This window comes from Nyctibius grandis, chromosome Z, assembly GCF_013368605.1.
Source record: "Nyctibius grandis isolate bNycGra1 chromosome Z, bNycGra1.pri, whole genome shotgun sequence".
In the NCBI taxonomy this organism is placed as follows: domain Eukaryota; kingdom Metazoa; phylum Chordata; class Aves; order Nyctibiiformes; family Nyctibiidae; genus Nyctibius; species Nyctibius grandis.
In genome coordinates this window covers 15,212,090-15,225,602 of record NC_090695.1, presented here as the reverse complement: position 1 = coordinate 15,225,602, position 13,513 = coordinate 15,212,090, and the positions used below count along the sequence as shown (strand labels likewise).

Genomic DNA, 13,513 nt, shown 5'->3' with positions numbered 1-13,513 from the left:
TTTATACATAAAAGAAGGAAGCAAAATGTCACATCAGCATAGACTGGAAATCTGAGGTGGCCAGCACAGATAAACCAGAAGATGATTTCGCAAGTACCTTCAGTTTTACATAATAGAATTTAAAATAAATATTTGAGTTTAGATTAAATATTTAATTTAAATATTTAATTAGGAACTGACAGTCTTTGATCATTTGTTTAATAATTTAATAGAAAAAAAATGAAGTGCAATATTTTTACAGTCCACTTAAATTCAAGTTGAATAGTTTGATTTGTGAATGTTACTGTTTCCCAAACTCAAGATGAGACAAGAGTGTAATACTGAATACATAAGGAACGAAGTGGCTTTTTTCAACAGGGAATAGGCATCCATCTGAACAAAAGCAGGCATAAATGAATTACACAAAATCACTTTTGGCCTTTGACTCAGCCAGTATGAAATCTAAATCTGTACTTAGGCTCATTGTCCTAGAATCTAAGCTTAATTATTTTTTTAAAGAAAATAAAATTAATATCAGTCAAATTATGAGCTTTTACAAGATAATAAATAGCCTATCTTAATGTCCCTTGGTAGAGAGAACACTTCATTAAAGTAAAGTAAAATAAAAATGTATGGATGCTCTGTTATAAATAGCATTGAAGATAAAAATAAGGACTTGCATTTCTATTTTATATAATGTTCCTAAGCTTCTGTTCTATCAAACAGAGCTTTCTCAGAAGAATTTGAGTTAACAATAGAAAATAGGAAGGATGTAAGAAATGTTACTGGCCTCTGTTTACGCTAGTCGTGAAAACTTGGCCACAGCTATTTTCAGTACCTTCAGATAGAAAAAAGGAGGCAGGAGAGGAAGGAACATAAAATGTCTGTGGTCAAATAACATGCCACTTTTTATAAAGGCAATTGTATTCGAACCATGTATATTTGGCTGTCTTTCTTGAGTAAAAGTAATTATGACTAACAGCCTTTCTGAAAAGAATTATGTTATACTGTCAATATATATTAAGTGTATTACATTGAAATATGCTTAATTGTGTATCAGCGTTAACTTTACAGGAAATATGAGGACTTAAAAATATCCAGTTATATACCAGTCTTGTTAAAAATTACAAAAATCATTAGACAATGGCAAAGGATTGGCTTATTGCATCCAAATGTGCCTTGAAAATTAATATATGCTTCAAATGTCTTTTTCCATATCAACATTTACTTATATCACAGTAGATAATATTTTAAAGGCTCTGCCAAGTAGTTTTAATGAATTTCACATGGGAGTAATAAGAGGCCTGCTCTCAATAAGTCTCAAAACATCCAAATTAGTAGCATGTTGTCACACTGCTTTTCTCAGAGCTGCCATAAAGTACTGTATTAAGCTTTATTCAAGGAAACTGACTGATAAGAACAAGAGTTGTTTCAAGCAACAGGCTTCTCATGGGTAAATGACATAAAAGACAAATTTGGGGCAAAGTAAAGAAAGGAGCATACTTTCAAGCTTGTTGACAAACCCTAAATAAATATGAAACTTTTTAAAAATAAGTATTCCTCTATAAATCCTATCAAAGTTTGGGTCAGTGAAAGTTAGGCAATTCTTTTCAGAAGAATAACTTTTTCCCCCAGGAAATTTGTGCTATCTCCAATGAAATCAATGTGCCTCTCTGCCAATTAGAAAAAAAATAAGACTAGAACCTCTCTACTTAGACAATTACTGTACCAAACATTTGACATATATATAGAAAGGTTAAGCAAATGAAGGCTTGGGAGGGAGACCTTTAGGGACGAGAGTAATGGAAACAAATACAGCAAAAGAACTAGTCATCTTTCACCTGTATTTTAGATCAGGAAAATGGTTATAAAATGCCCATCATGGATACCTGTCTCCAACTGCTTCTAACTCATCTGTTTTGAAGGTTCCTTCTTGTTTTGGAGTGGCTTTGGAGACAAACCCTCTTTTTTTCCAAATGTGGGGATTGTGTCCCAAGGATAATATTCTGGATGAAAGAAGCTGGTACAATACTGTTTGTGAGGGGTGCTGATATCCCTTATCTTCTACTTCTTTTTCCTACTGACCATTTTGTGCCTCAAAAAGACTAAAACCCTATTATTGCTATAGGCTATTACACCATAGCTACACGTCATCCTCAAACATAGAAGCAAATATTCTTTTCATTCCCCATTGCATTCTCTTCCTCTCTTCAGGTATATGACATGATACATATGGGACATCTTCATGATGGAGAAATCATCTCAGCCAGTAAGGGTGCTGGCAAGCAGGGACAGATATTTGCAAACAAGAGTCACGTTCCTAACTTGCAATGAGGGGACAATTCAACAATCAGTAAGCATGAGTCTCTAGCTTACTGAATGAAATAAGTTTTTACATTTTTAATTGCTGTATTAAGAGAGGTGTAATTGACCTTTTTCTAATACTTTTCTGTTTAAAAAAATGACAATTTCAACGTTATTGGTTAGGGCACATTTTCTACTTCTTTTATTTTGTCTGTAAAATAAAATAAAATAAAATAAACAATGAATATGCTGAGAACTCATGTGCCAGGGCCTTCAGAGCCAGAAATTTCGAATTACTACACACAGGCAATAAAAATGTGAAATAAATTAACCTGTTGGGTTTTTTTGTTTGTTTTTTAATAGGATGATTATAAGGGCAACAGCTATCACAAATAGATAAATTCAAATTATGTTTAGGTAAATAGTTCAAAAAGTGACGGCAGACTGAAACTGAGACACTACGGAAGTTGTTTGGACCCTTGGTTGTAATTGACCATTTTCAGTCCCTCTTCAAAATAGTAACTACTCAACAGTGTATTGAGGCCTCCTTCATGAATCCTCTCTCCAGTTGACGAACCCAGATACCTGAAAGCCACTCTACAGACAATTGTTGTTGGCATTTTTAAAATGAAGAGGTCATGCAAGCAGTGTCTAGTATCGCTCACTCTGACAAACACAAACTGTCTGGTCTGCAATTACGTATTTAGTGTAAATAAGGTGGGAAAAGGTGTTTTTGTGTAGCTGTCTTTTGGACAGTCCAAATTACAAACCTGGCTGTAAAAGGCAGTAATTGTCTCCATTTTCCTTCCTCCTTAAGTACTTTCCTTTGCTGCAGGAATGTTCCTGTTGAGCAGTGACTATGCTTTAAGGTTTCTTAAATATAGGACTGAATTCAGAGCTAAATGTTACCTGAACTTTTTAATTTCCATCCACTCTATAGATCTGAATTTGGGGGATATCACTTCCTTTTTTTCTTTTCCTCCACAGTTGTGACTAATGTGAATTTAAATACTTTTTTTGCAAAACAACTGCAAAATAAAATCTGCATAGCTATTTGGCTAGGAAATAGATTACTGAAACTCATTGAATTGGTGTAAGCTACATTCTGACTAATCATAAGACCTGGTGCTAGTCATTTTAGTATCTATTACAAAAAGTATCATATCTCTGGGTTTTCCATTTTGTGCATTAGTGTAATCTATTGAAAGATAAAAAGAATACATTAAAAGTTAGAAAAAAAATATAGATAGACGCATTTGATGTTTTCCAGAGTTTAATAAAGAAAAAGGAGACAGAATTGCAGAAGTATGTGTTAAAGCAATCCCATTTTTATCTCATGAAACAGCTTCTCCTTGATTTATATATGAGATGGCTAAGTCGATGTGGAACCGGGAAATTGCTCCATTTCTGAAAGAATGGGGTGTCTAGAAGCTTACTGATTTTTTTTTCTAATTGCTTGAAGTTTATATAGTCTTTTCCTAAAGAAAAAAACATCACTCACATTACCTGTTGTAAAGCTGGGAGCAGAGTGCCCCGAGCTGAAGGTCCCTTCCTATGGCTAGTGCAGCAAGAAAGCGCCCATTAGCTACTTTCTGGTCAGTGGACAACTTCAGTAGCTTGAAGGAATGAAGAACTATTGATCTTTGCAATGATCATTGGTCATGGCAAAGAGTTGCTGTTTTGAAGAGTTATAACCTATGCCTCGTAGTTCTGGGAAACTTGCTCTGAAGACTGCAAGACAGGTGGATGGAAAGAGCTTTTGTACATCTAAGTTTTGTTTATAATAGTTTAGTAACTCGTTGCTCTCTATAAAATAAAAAATATTTTAATCCACTGTCCCGATCTCTTAAAATATTCCCAAATACATTAGACCAACTGATCCAAGCCTTTGATTTTCTTTGATTTTCCATCTTTAGTTTGCTGCTGAAGGTAAACAGATGGTCTGAATATCTGCTTGCCCATTTGCACAGCAATGTATATGCCAGCTACAAGATGAAACAAGTTGCCTGCTGAGGAACTGAAGCAATAGTCAGCTGTCCTCAGCTGGAAGGACATTTCATTAGATACTGTAACGTTAAATCTGACAGATGGGAAACCTGTTACAGCTTTGGAAGGGGACAGAGTGCCTAATAAACTGCTATAGTTTTGAAATGCATAGAAACTGCTAATTATTTTTACTTTATTTTAATACGGAGAACACTATATGGCTAAAATACTGGTTAATTCATTTATTCATAACAGAAAATTAAGTCCTGCATCTAGTAAAATGAACTTTTGCTTTAATTCTGGTCTTTGTGTCCTTGCAAAACAAAGCTGTGCCTACAATAATAATTCATTGTATTAATTTTCTACATATTACTATATACTCTCCTAAACAAAGAAATATGTTCCATGGAGACAGGACTGGTTTGGTGTCTTTTAATGAACCAGCTGACTACTGGACTCCTAACTGTTTCCTTTATCAACACAGTTTATCTGTTGGTGGACATATTTTGTCTGCAAGGCAACTTTATGTTGTTATTTTGATTTTTGAAGTTTTTCAATCTCTAGTCAAATGTAAATGTGACATAGAAAGTTGAGTAATTGCATCTGTAGTAGTATTTATATGGGAAGTCAACTGACAGTTAATGGAAAGGTGCCACACTGTCAGATAAACGGTACTGCCTCCCAGAGTAAAAAAAAAGGGTTTTTCCTAGGTCTAGATGAAGTGGAAACAGGAAATTATTGCTAGGGTAGCTAGTCTGTGTACCCATCCAGCAAAGACTAAGAAAGCAATGCAACATCACAAATGGTGCTAGAGGAGAATCGCTCCCACATCCCCAGCAGTTATTTTCTTGAAGAAAAAAATGTTCAGGAATCACATAGCAACAGGTGAGGGGGAAAATTATCATCTAGTGTCATATCGATATAGTCCACAAGAACAATGAACCTGATCTCAGTTGGAACCAAAACTGTGGCCCTTACAAAAGGCCTACTAATCCTAAATCTTTAAAGGTCATTCTATGGGTTGTGTCATTCACCTTAACTCATTCAGGTTTTCCCAAAATCATCCTTCCTTAGTGCTATCTTACAGGTATGTAGAATTTTCTGTCCAGAGTATTCTGTCACACTAGTGCAATAATAAAATATGATCTACATGTCCCCTGCTTTATGAGATACAGATATGGACAGGCTTCTTTAGAAATTTATGGTGTCCCAAAAACTGAATCTGATGCTCTTGCTGAAATACTGCCATAGAAACATTGAATCATAGAACCATTTAGTTTGGAAAAGACTTTCAAGATCATCGAGTCCAACCGTTAACCTAACACTGCCAAGTCCACCACTAAACCATGTTCCATATATCTGTGCAACTGATATATTGGTGATCAGTTTTGATTATTATAATTATAACATTCAGAACAGGCTTAACTTTAAACTTTTATCACTGCGCTTTTTAGTCAATGTCTTGACAGCAGAAAGTGCATTGTATTTGAGCCCTTTTCCATGTTCTTTTGAGAGGTGCATTGTTCTTTGGAAAGACCTGATGCTAGCAGAACACAAATTCTGATTTTCACAGACTAATTAATTACATTTGTATTAAATATGGACTGTAAGAAAAAATGAATGTTTTTAGCATTTTCTAGTGCTTTCAAATAGTCGTTTTTCATTGGTGCACTGATTGACATTTGTTTCAGAATGTTCTAGGGAACAGTTGTCCAAAGAGATTAAATAATTAAAGTAAAACTTGCATTAAGAGTTGAATTACAGATTCATTGTAGCCTAATACATAATTATTAATTGCAATTGAAGACGTTCTTCTGTTTGGAAAGGAAAGATAGAAGTACTTGACATTTTGAAAGTGTCAGCATGAAGGCAACGCACTGTGCCAACCGCAGATGGGAATATTAGTGCGTAACATGCTGCCACCACTTTCTTTTTATGCTAATAGAGAACTTCGTTTGTCCAAGCTATTTGAAAAGAGCATATGCCCTTTGTGTTTCACTGCACACTCCTGTGCTATTGTTTATACTTCATAGTCTGATTAACTCAATTGAACATCAAGGAGAGCATAACTGTTGAGGTCACCTGGTGTACTTGATGACAGTAAGATTAATTTAAAATATATCATGGATATTTTCATTACTTCATTCTCTTCATGAAATCTATTGTTTGTTTATTTATTTACAAAAAAAAAAAAAGATAATTACTTTGATTTATTTAAAAGAACATGAGTGTTTGATGGGAACACATTTGGACATTCTTTGTTCTTCCTCTCCAGTCCAAGTAAATGAGATTTCATACATTACGTCTTATTATGCTTGAGAGTTTGTTCCAAACAAATACCTAATAGATGAAATGAACTTAAATGCAGAATACATACAACTGACAAGCACATCAGTCTTCTGGCCAGAATACAAATGATGCTATTGATACGTATAACAAAGCAATATAGATGATATATCAGTGACTATAATACAACTCTAATCGGTCGAGAAACATTGCTGGAAATGCATTACATGGGTATTCATCACATGGTAGTTTTTCTGTCAGAAGGCTGTAGTTCATCTTTTGAATGAGACCATTGAACTGGAGCTGCAAACACGAAGCTTTCCCTGCTTCCTGAGCAGGCAGGCTCCGTGGTGGCACTCCCTGATCAGTCTCTGGGCGCTGGGACATGTCGTATCTTTTCTGACCCATCCTTTATTATCTTATCTAACTAGAAGACTCTATTATGGTTATTAAGACCCTTCCAAAAATATGTTCCTCAACCAGAAGTTGTGGGCTGACGGAGTTCGCAGAATACGATGTATAGTTTTCAGTGATTCTTTTCATTCCCCTTACTTGACAAGAATATAGAAGAAGAAAGAAGGCGAAAAAATAACTATATTGCAGTAATATCACAGAATCAATTTCGTGGTCCCATTGTCTTGTGATGAAACCTAACATTGTCTCTTATGGTTTCTTCCCATCCTTCTTGTTGAAGTAATCTAAAATACAGTGTTCTAGATTAATAATGATGAAAACTCTCGTGAGACCCCACCTGGAGTACTGCATCCAGCTGTGGAACACCCAACATAGGAAGGATGTGGAGTTGTTGGAACGAGTCCAGAAGAGGGCCATGAAGATGATAAGAGGGCTGGAGCACCTCTCCTATGAAGACAGGCTGAGAGAGTTGGGGTTGTTCAGTCTGGAGAAGAGAAGGATCCGGGGAGACCTTACAGCGTCCTTCCAGTACCTGAAGGGGGCCTACAGGAAAGCTGGAGAGGGACTTTTTACAAGGGCAAGTAGTGATAGGACGAGGGATAACGGTTTTAAACTGAAAGAGGGTAGATTTAGATTAGACGTTAGGAAGAAATTCTTTCCTTTGAGGGTGGTGAGACACTGGAACAGGCTGCCCAGGGAAGTTGTGGATGTCCCCTTCCTGGAAGTATTTAAGGCCAGGTTGGATGGGGCTTTGAGCAACCTGGTCTAGTGGAAGGTGTCCCTGCCCATGGCAGGGGGGTTGTAACTAGATGATCTTTAAGGTCCCTTCCAACCCAAACCATTCTATGATATGATATAAAACAGTACTTACTCAATTTTTTTTTACGCTCCAGATTCATTGGGACTCATAATCAACATTTGTTTTGTTTTCGGCATATGATGTTTTTTAAACTAAAGTATTTTTATTTGTTGAATATAGCAGAAGATACCTCTTTATGTCTCTAAAATTGTTTGCAGCAATTTTAAGTGAAGAAAGCTGAAAATCAAGAGGTGATCATTAGTCACACAGTTTTTCCAGCTGGTTAAGTTACCTCTAAATTCAACCATGTATTGTAAAACTTTACTGTGTGAGATCTACAGAATATCTTAGGAAATGGAGCAGGCATTCACTGCATTTAACTGCTCCCAAAGTGTCCTTCTCACTCTTGTAACTAAAATGCAGTGGGTTCCATCAAAGGAGAAGGGGTTAGGGTGAGCTAGGGTCAGAAGAGGAAAAAACTGACTTCTGTTTGACCTGTCTGGCTTTTTACAGTAAACTGTCATTATTTCGTGAGCATCAAGTTTTGTGAGGGACATTAGATCAAGACTCTTACAATACCCATTAGTCTCAATAAATTCTCCACAAAGCTGCTGGGGTTTAAGTACATTCTGTGCTAGTACTGGTCCCACATTAATTTGCTTTGATTTATCTACTATTATTTAAGCATCTTAGCCTCTAAGCCTTCTGGGTTGGGTGGCATGTGGAAATTCTTCAACAAGAAGCATGAGATGAAAACCCATCAAGGTTCTTTACATTCTAGATTAATAAAAAATGTATTTTGTTTAAGACATACAAAGACAGCTCTTTATACATCTGAAGTAAAGTCTACAGAATTCTTTATTTTTTTAGTCAAGAATATTTCTTTTTCCACACTTGACAGTGATAGTTGATTGAGATTGAGAATGATTGTTTGTGATAGACACACAGGCAGGGTAGGAGACAGTTTCCTAGCTAGTATTTAAATATGAACAAATATGAACTCACTGATCTTGACTGCTAGAACTGGGTAGGGAAACTATCTCTCATCCTGCCTAAGTCCAAGAATTGTTGATATTTCCAAGTGTGTTCTTATTCCCGAGCTTGAAAATGGGATCAACTCAAACACTTCTTTTTGCAATTGGCTTTTTAATTTTTGTGTATTTTAATACAAATAAGTAAATGTTCTATCCCATATGTTTTACTATGACAAGCCTCGGACATTGACTTTGGCCTTTATCCAGTAACCTTCTTCCTGTGGCTTCAGGAATCAACAGTTGCAAGTTTGGGATTGTTTCCTGGGACTCTGCATATAGCTTTGGTCTCCTCTGTTCCAGAATGACGAATTGCTATTGGAGGTACTTGCACAGAAAGGCTACTAGACTAACCAAATGGAGAAAGCAGAGGTTAAAAGTGTTCTGGTTTTTAGCCCAATGAGAAAAAAGTCTAAAATTGTTAAGTAAGTTCACTCTCCCAAAATATCTAGGACATAAAATCCAAGGAAACAGAAGGCATTTTCATGCTTGAAGCATTTTGTCTTAGAACAGCTCTTATATTCAAATATCATTATATCATGTATTAAATTAGTTTAGTAAATGTGGTGAATGATTAAAGGAATTGGTCCTCTATGTCGGCTGGATATTCAAAAAAACCCAAAAGAATCACTTGGGTTAATTGAGTTAGCAAGCTGTGTTTGACAGCCGATGGATCATTCCTTACAACTTGACTAATTTTTTTAAAAAGACTTGATAAAATCGGAGTCTAGACTGAGAAAAGCTATAAGCAGGGCTCTTAAAGGACATTAGTTATTTTTTCAAAGTAGCAAAAATAGAATCAAACACCTTCAGAATAGTCCCTGCAACCTTGCGTAAACAGCAATAGAAAAATTGCCACTGAGTACTGAATTATTACTTGTTAGCACTGAGTCACTTCCTAGCTTTTAAGTTTCACGTGGTTCATTAACTTCTTTGCTTTCTGTGTGTGTTGAATTTTTCTCTCCCCAGAGATCTGCCTTTTGACCAAGGGCCGTCGAACTGCCAGTGTACGAGCAGACACATACTGTCGCCTGTATTCCCTCTCGGTGGACAACTTCAACGAGGTTCTGGAAGAGTACCCCATGATGAGAAGGGCCTTTGAAACGGTGGCAATTGACAGACTTGACAGGATAGGTATTTTTTTTTCCATATTAGGAATTCTTAAAACCTTTCTACGTTTTCTTTTCCCTGAGTTGCAGGATAAAATGCCCAGATTAAACACTTCTTAAAAGCTTTGTTTCTGTTTAACTGCAGTAAATGTTCTGTTGATCTATGAATAAGATGTTTCCAGACAAGAAATTCTGCAATCTCATTTTTAAATAATAAAAACTTTGAGTTCTAGAAAGCTCTCATACTCCTCTGAGGATTATTTTGTATACTTTAATTATCATTATTATTATTTATTAATCCTGTATATTTCTTTTGCTGCTCTCAGCACTTGATAGGGTTTATGCTGTTTCATGAGCGGTAGATGACATTTTCCTGCATAAATTGTTTACAGATGACATCTATAATGCTGAGAAGAGCTGAAGCCTCTCAGCACTCACAAAACCTGTGTTTGTTAAAGTGAATTAATCCTTTGCAGAAGGGCTCTTATTTTCCTCACAACATGGGCACTGCTGGCATTGATGGCTGCACAATGCATTACTCAGATCTTCTTGCAATCAGAAAAGCAAGCCAGCTATCCAAGTGAAAGGCAGAAGGATATGGCAGTTTATCAAAACAGGATGTGCAAAGGCTTCTGTTGTGCATCCAGACATTCTGGACCTCTCTAATAGGACATACTAGATAAAATAAATGGTCTTTGTTTGGGAGAATTGCACTCTAATCATCATTATTGACACTGGTTTTAAAATGCAGCTATGCCTAAAAAATAATTTATCTTGTTTGGTGGTGTTTCCTCAACTTCACAAATCTCCAGTGTAAGGATTTCCCTGCATCACTTTTTCTCAGTTATGTCTGCAGTTTCTTCAAAGTAAACACAGAAAGAATTGCAAGGCAGTGTTGTTGTGCTGTCTATTCTAAGCTGAAGATGTGATTTGGAATAAAGCATGTTTTCTTTAATATAGCAAGAGTAAAGAAATTAAATACAGGTATACAGGTTTCTAATATTTAATACACCTGTTTTAGTATTTTGCAGATTGTGAGCACTCAGTGCATTAATTTATCTTATCAAGACTTTTCAAACTCTTACAATTTGTCTCTTGACTCTCTGGAAATGTAGTCCAACTCTAAGTAATATGTGCTTAAGTAATATTAGTAGCGAGGTCCAGTCTGCTCTTGGAGTAGCAATACCATTTGAAGTGCTGTGTTTACAGTACGAAATCTACACAGGACAAAAGGTAAAATGTGAACCGTTTTATCAAAAAAAAGTAAAACTGAGTGCAGTTGTGTTCCTGTGCATCTGATGACACAGAATAGTGTCTACATTTTGCAGACACTGAGAGCTATCAAGGACATCAGGACACTGTGTACAGCAGTCTTTATTGTGCAAGCAGGTGTCACATTATCCGTGAGTTCATATTAGTTCTCAAACATTTAAAAAGATGTTTTCTTGCAAGCTAGTGGTCACTGGTTACTAATGTCTAATAATTAGTTCCAGGGAATACGCTAAATGGCAGGTGTATTTATAACTTATGTAACAGTTCAGTGGAAATTAGGACAGTTTTGCAACGAGAAAGATGTTACACATGCAGAGCCTGATGGCTTGTTCCACCCTGTTGTTCAGTAAATTACCATGGTTATATTTTCCGAATAATTGTAGTAATAGCAATACACTACCAGTGAAGAGGCACAAAAGTCCAGGTGTCTTTGAGCGCAGTGGTGTTACGAAAGCCGGCCGTGCTGGCGCAGAGAGCGGGTGTACTGGGTGTGTGCGGCGCCCAGCTGTCAGGAGCTGCCTGCCAGCATGAGGCTCTGTGGCAGTGCCTGGTGTGGCACAACCTAGTGCAGTGGGCTCGCCGCCGAGGTGTGGCCCCTGCTCAGCCTGGTGTTTGCTGAAGCTTTTACAATATATAGCCCTTGGTGACGGGGGCTGAAACGCAAAGTCACAGCGGGGGTCTGCCCCAGCGTGTCAGGCTCGCTAACTCTTCTGCCTCTCTGTGAAGGGAAGAAGAACTCGATCCTCCTGCAGAAGTTCCAGAAGGACCTCAACACGGGGGTTTTCAACAACCAGGAGAACGAGATCCTGAAGCAGATTGTGAAGCACGACAGGGAGACGGTGCAGACCATCACCCTGGGGAGCATGCCGCAGAAGCCCGCCCTGAACTCCAGGACCTCCACCTCGTCGCTGCGCGTCAGGACACAGTCCCCTCCCGTGTATGCCAGCAGCAGCCTGTCCCACGGAAACCTGCACTCCCCCTCGCCCAGCACGCAGACACCCCAGCAGGCCGCCGTCCTCTCGCCATGCTCCTACACCACTGCCGTCTGCAGCCCGCCCATACAGAGCCCTCTGGCTGGACGAACTTTCCAGTACGCCTCACCGACAGCCTCGCAGCTCTCCCTCATGCAGCATCAGGCGCAGGCACCCCAGCAGCCCCCTGGGGCCGCGCAGAAGAACGAGGTCCACAAGAGCACCCAGGCCCTCCACAATACCAACCTGACCCAGGAGGTGAGGCCCCTCTCCGCCTCGCAGCCTTCCCTGCCCCACGAGATCTCCACCCTGGTTGCCAGGCCTCACCCCACCGTCGGGGAGTCCCTCGCCTCCTTCCCGCAGCCTGCCGCTGGCCCCAGCGTGCTCCCGGGTGGCCGGGGCACTGTCCCCCAGCGGGTCTCGCTCTTCCGACAGATGTCCTCGGGAGCCATCCCCCCCAACCGGGGGTCTGTGCTGCCCTCGGCCCCCCTGAAAAGGGATTCTTCCACAGTCTTAAGCACAGAGCTCGAGGGAGATAAACCACGGTTCGCGTCAAATTTATGATCCTTGGTAACTGTGAGCAACAGGACTTGAACCGAGCACCGTCCCCAGAACTGTTTTAGCCTCTTTCCTAATGTACCCCAGCAGTCTACTATGAGAAAAATACTTTAGACAGCTTTGCCCTACGTAATGAATGTAAAAGTCATATATATATATATAAAAATATATATATATATCAAAAAAAGGAATTAAAAAAACTTGTTTGAATTCATGTCTTCCTTTCTTGCAACCATTAAAGAAGTCTAAATTCAGCTGTAATATTACTTATTTTTAACGTGTCGACTTTAAAGTCAGTCTAACAGATTTCTGTTTATGAGGTTTGCTGCTTTCATGGGAAAATTGGCAACACGATAACAAACTTCAAACAAGTATATTTAAAAAAAAAGAGAGAAATATCAATCTAACTAACACATAGCACTGACTGAGTGATATTCTGAAACCGTTGTTATTTCATTTATTGCATACACATTGTTAATTTCTCGTGAAGAATTCAGTTGTTATTTCCCATTGCATTTCATATGTTAGCACTTGCCGTTGGGAATTAGATTGGAAAAGAAATAAATTGCAAAGACCTGCAGTCAAAAGACTGGCACTAGCACTCCTCTGGATAGGTTGTAACCTCACGACATGTCAACCCTTCTGTTGTTTCAGAACACTGGGTGGACTTTGATCTTCACATTGCTAAAGACTTTAACAAAGACTATGAATATTGCCATTGTAAATACCTTTTTAGACCCCAAAAAAAATAGCTGCTGTGTGGTGTACCATTGCAAGGTCTTTGTTTAGGAATTTAGGTTCCAC

At 38.2% G+C, this 13,513-nt stretch overlaps 1 protein-coding gene across 1 annotated transcript in view; it reads left to right on the top strand.

Moving 5' to 3' along the window:
* HCN1 (hyperpolarization activated cyclic nucleotide gated potassium channel 1) overlaps positions 1-12,785 on the top strand; it is a 219,626-nt gene extending 206,841 nt beyond the window's left edge. The window contains exons 7-8 of the mRNA XM_068423180.1: positions 9,769-9,933; positions 11,907-12,785. Of these exons, the coding sequence (XP_068279281.1) occupies positions 9,769-9,933; positions 11,907-12,715 (974 nt within the window). The 3' untranslated portion in view covers positions 12,716-12,785. The remainder of the gene's footprint in view (positions 1-9,768; positions 9,934-11,906) is intronic.
* Positions 12,786-13,513: the final 728 nt, after the last annotated feature.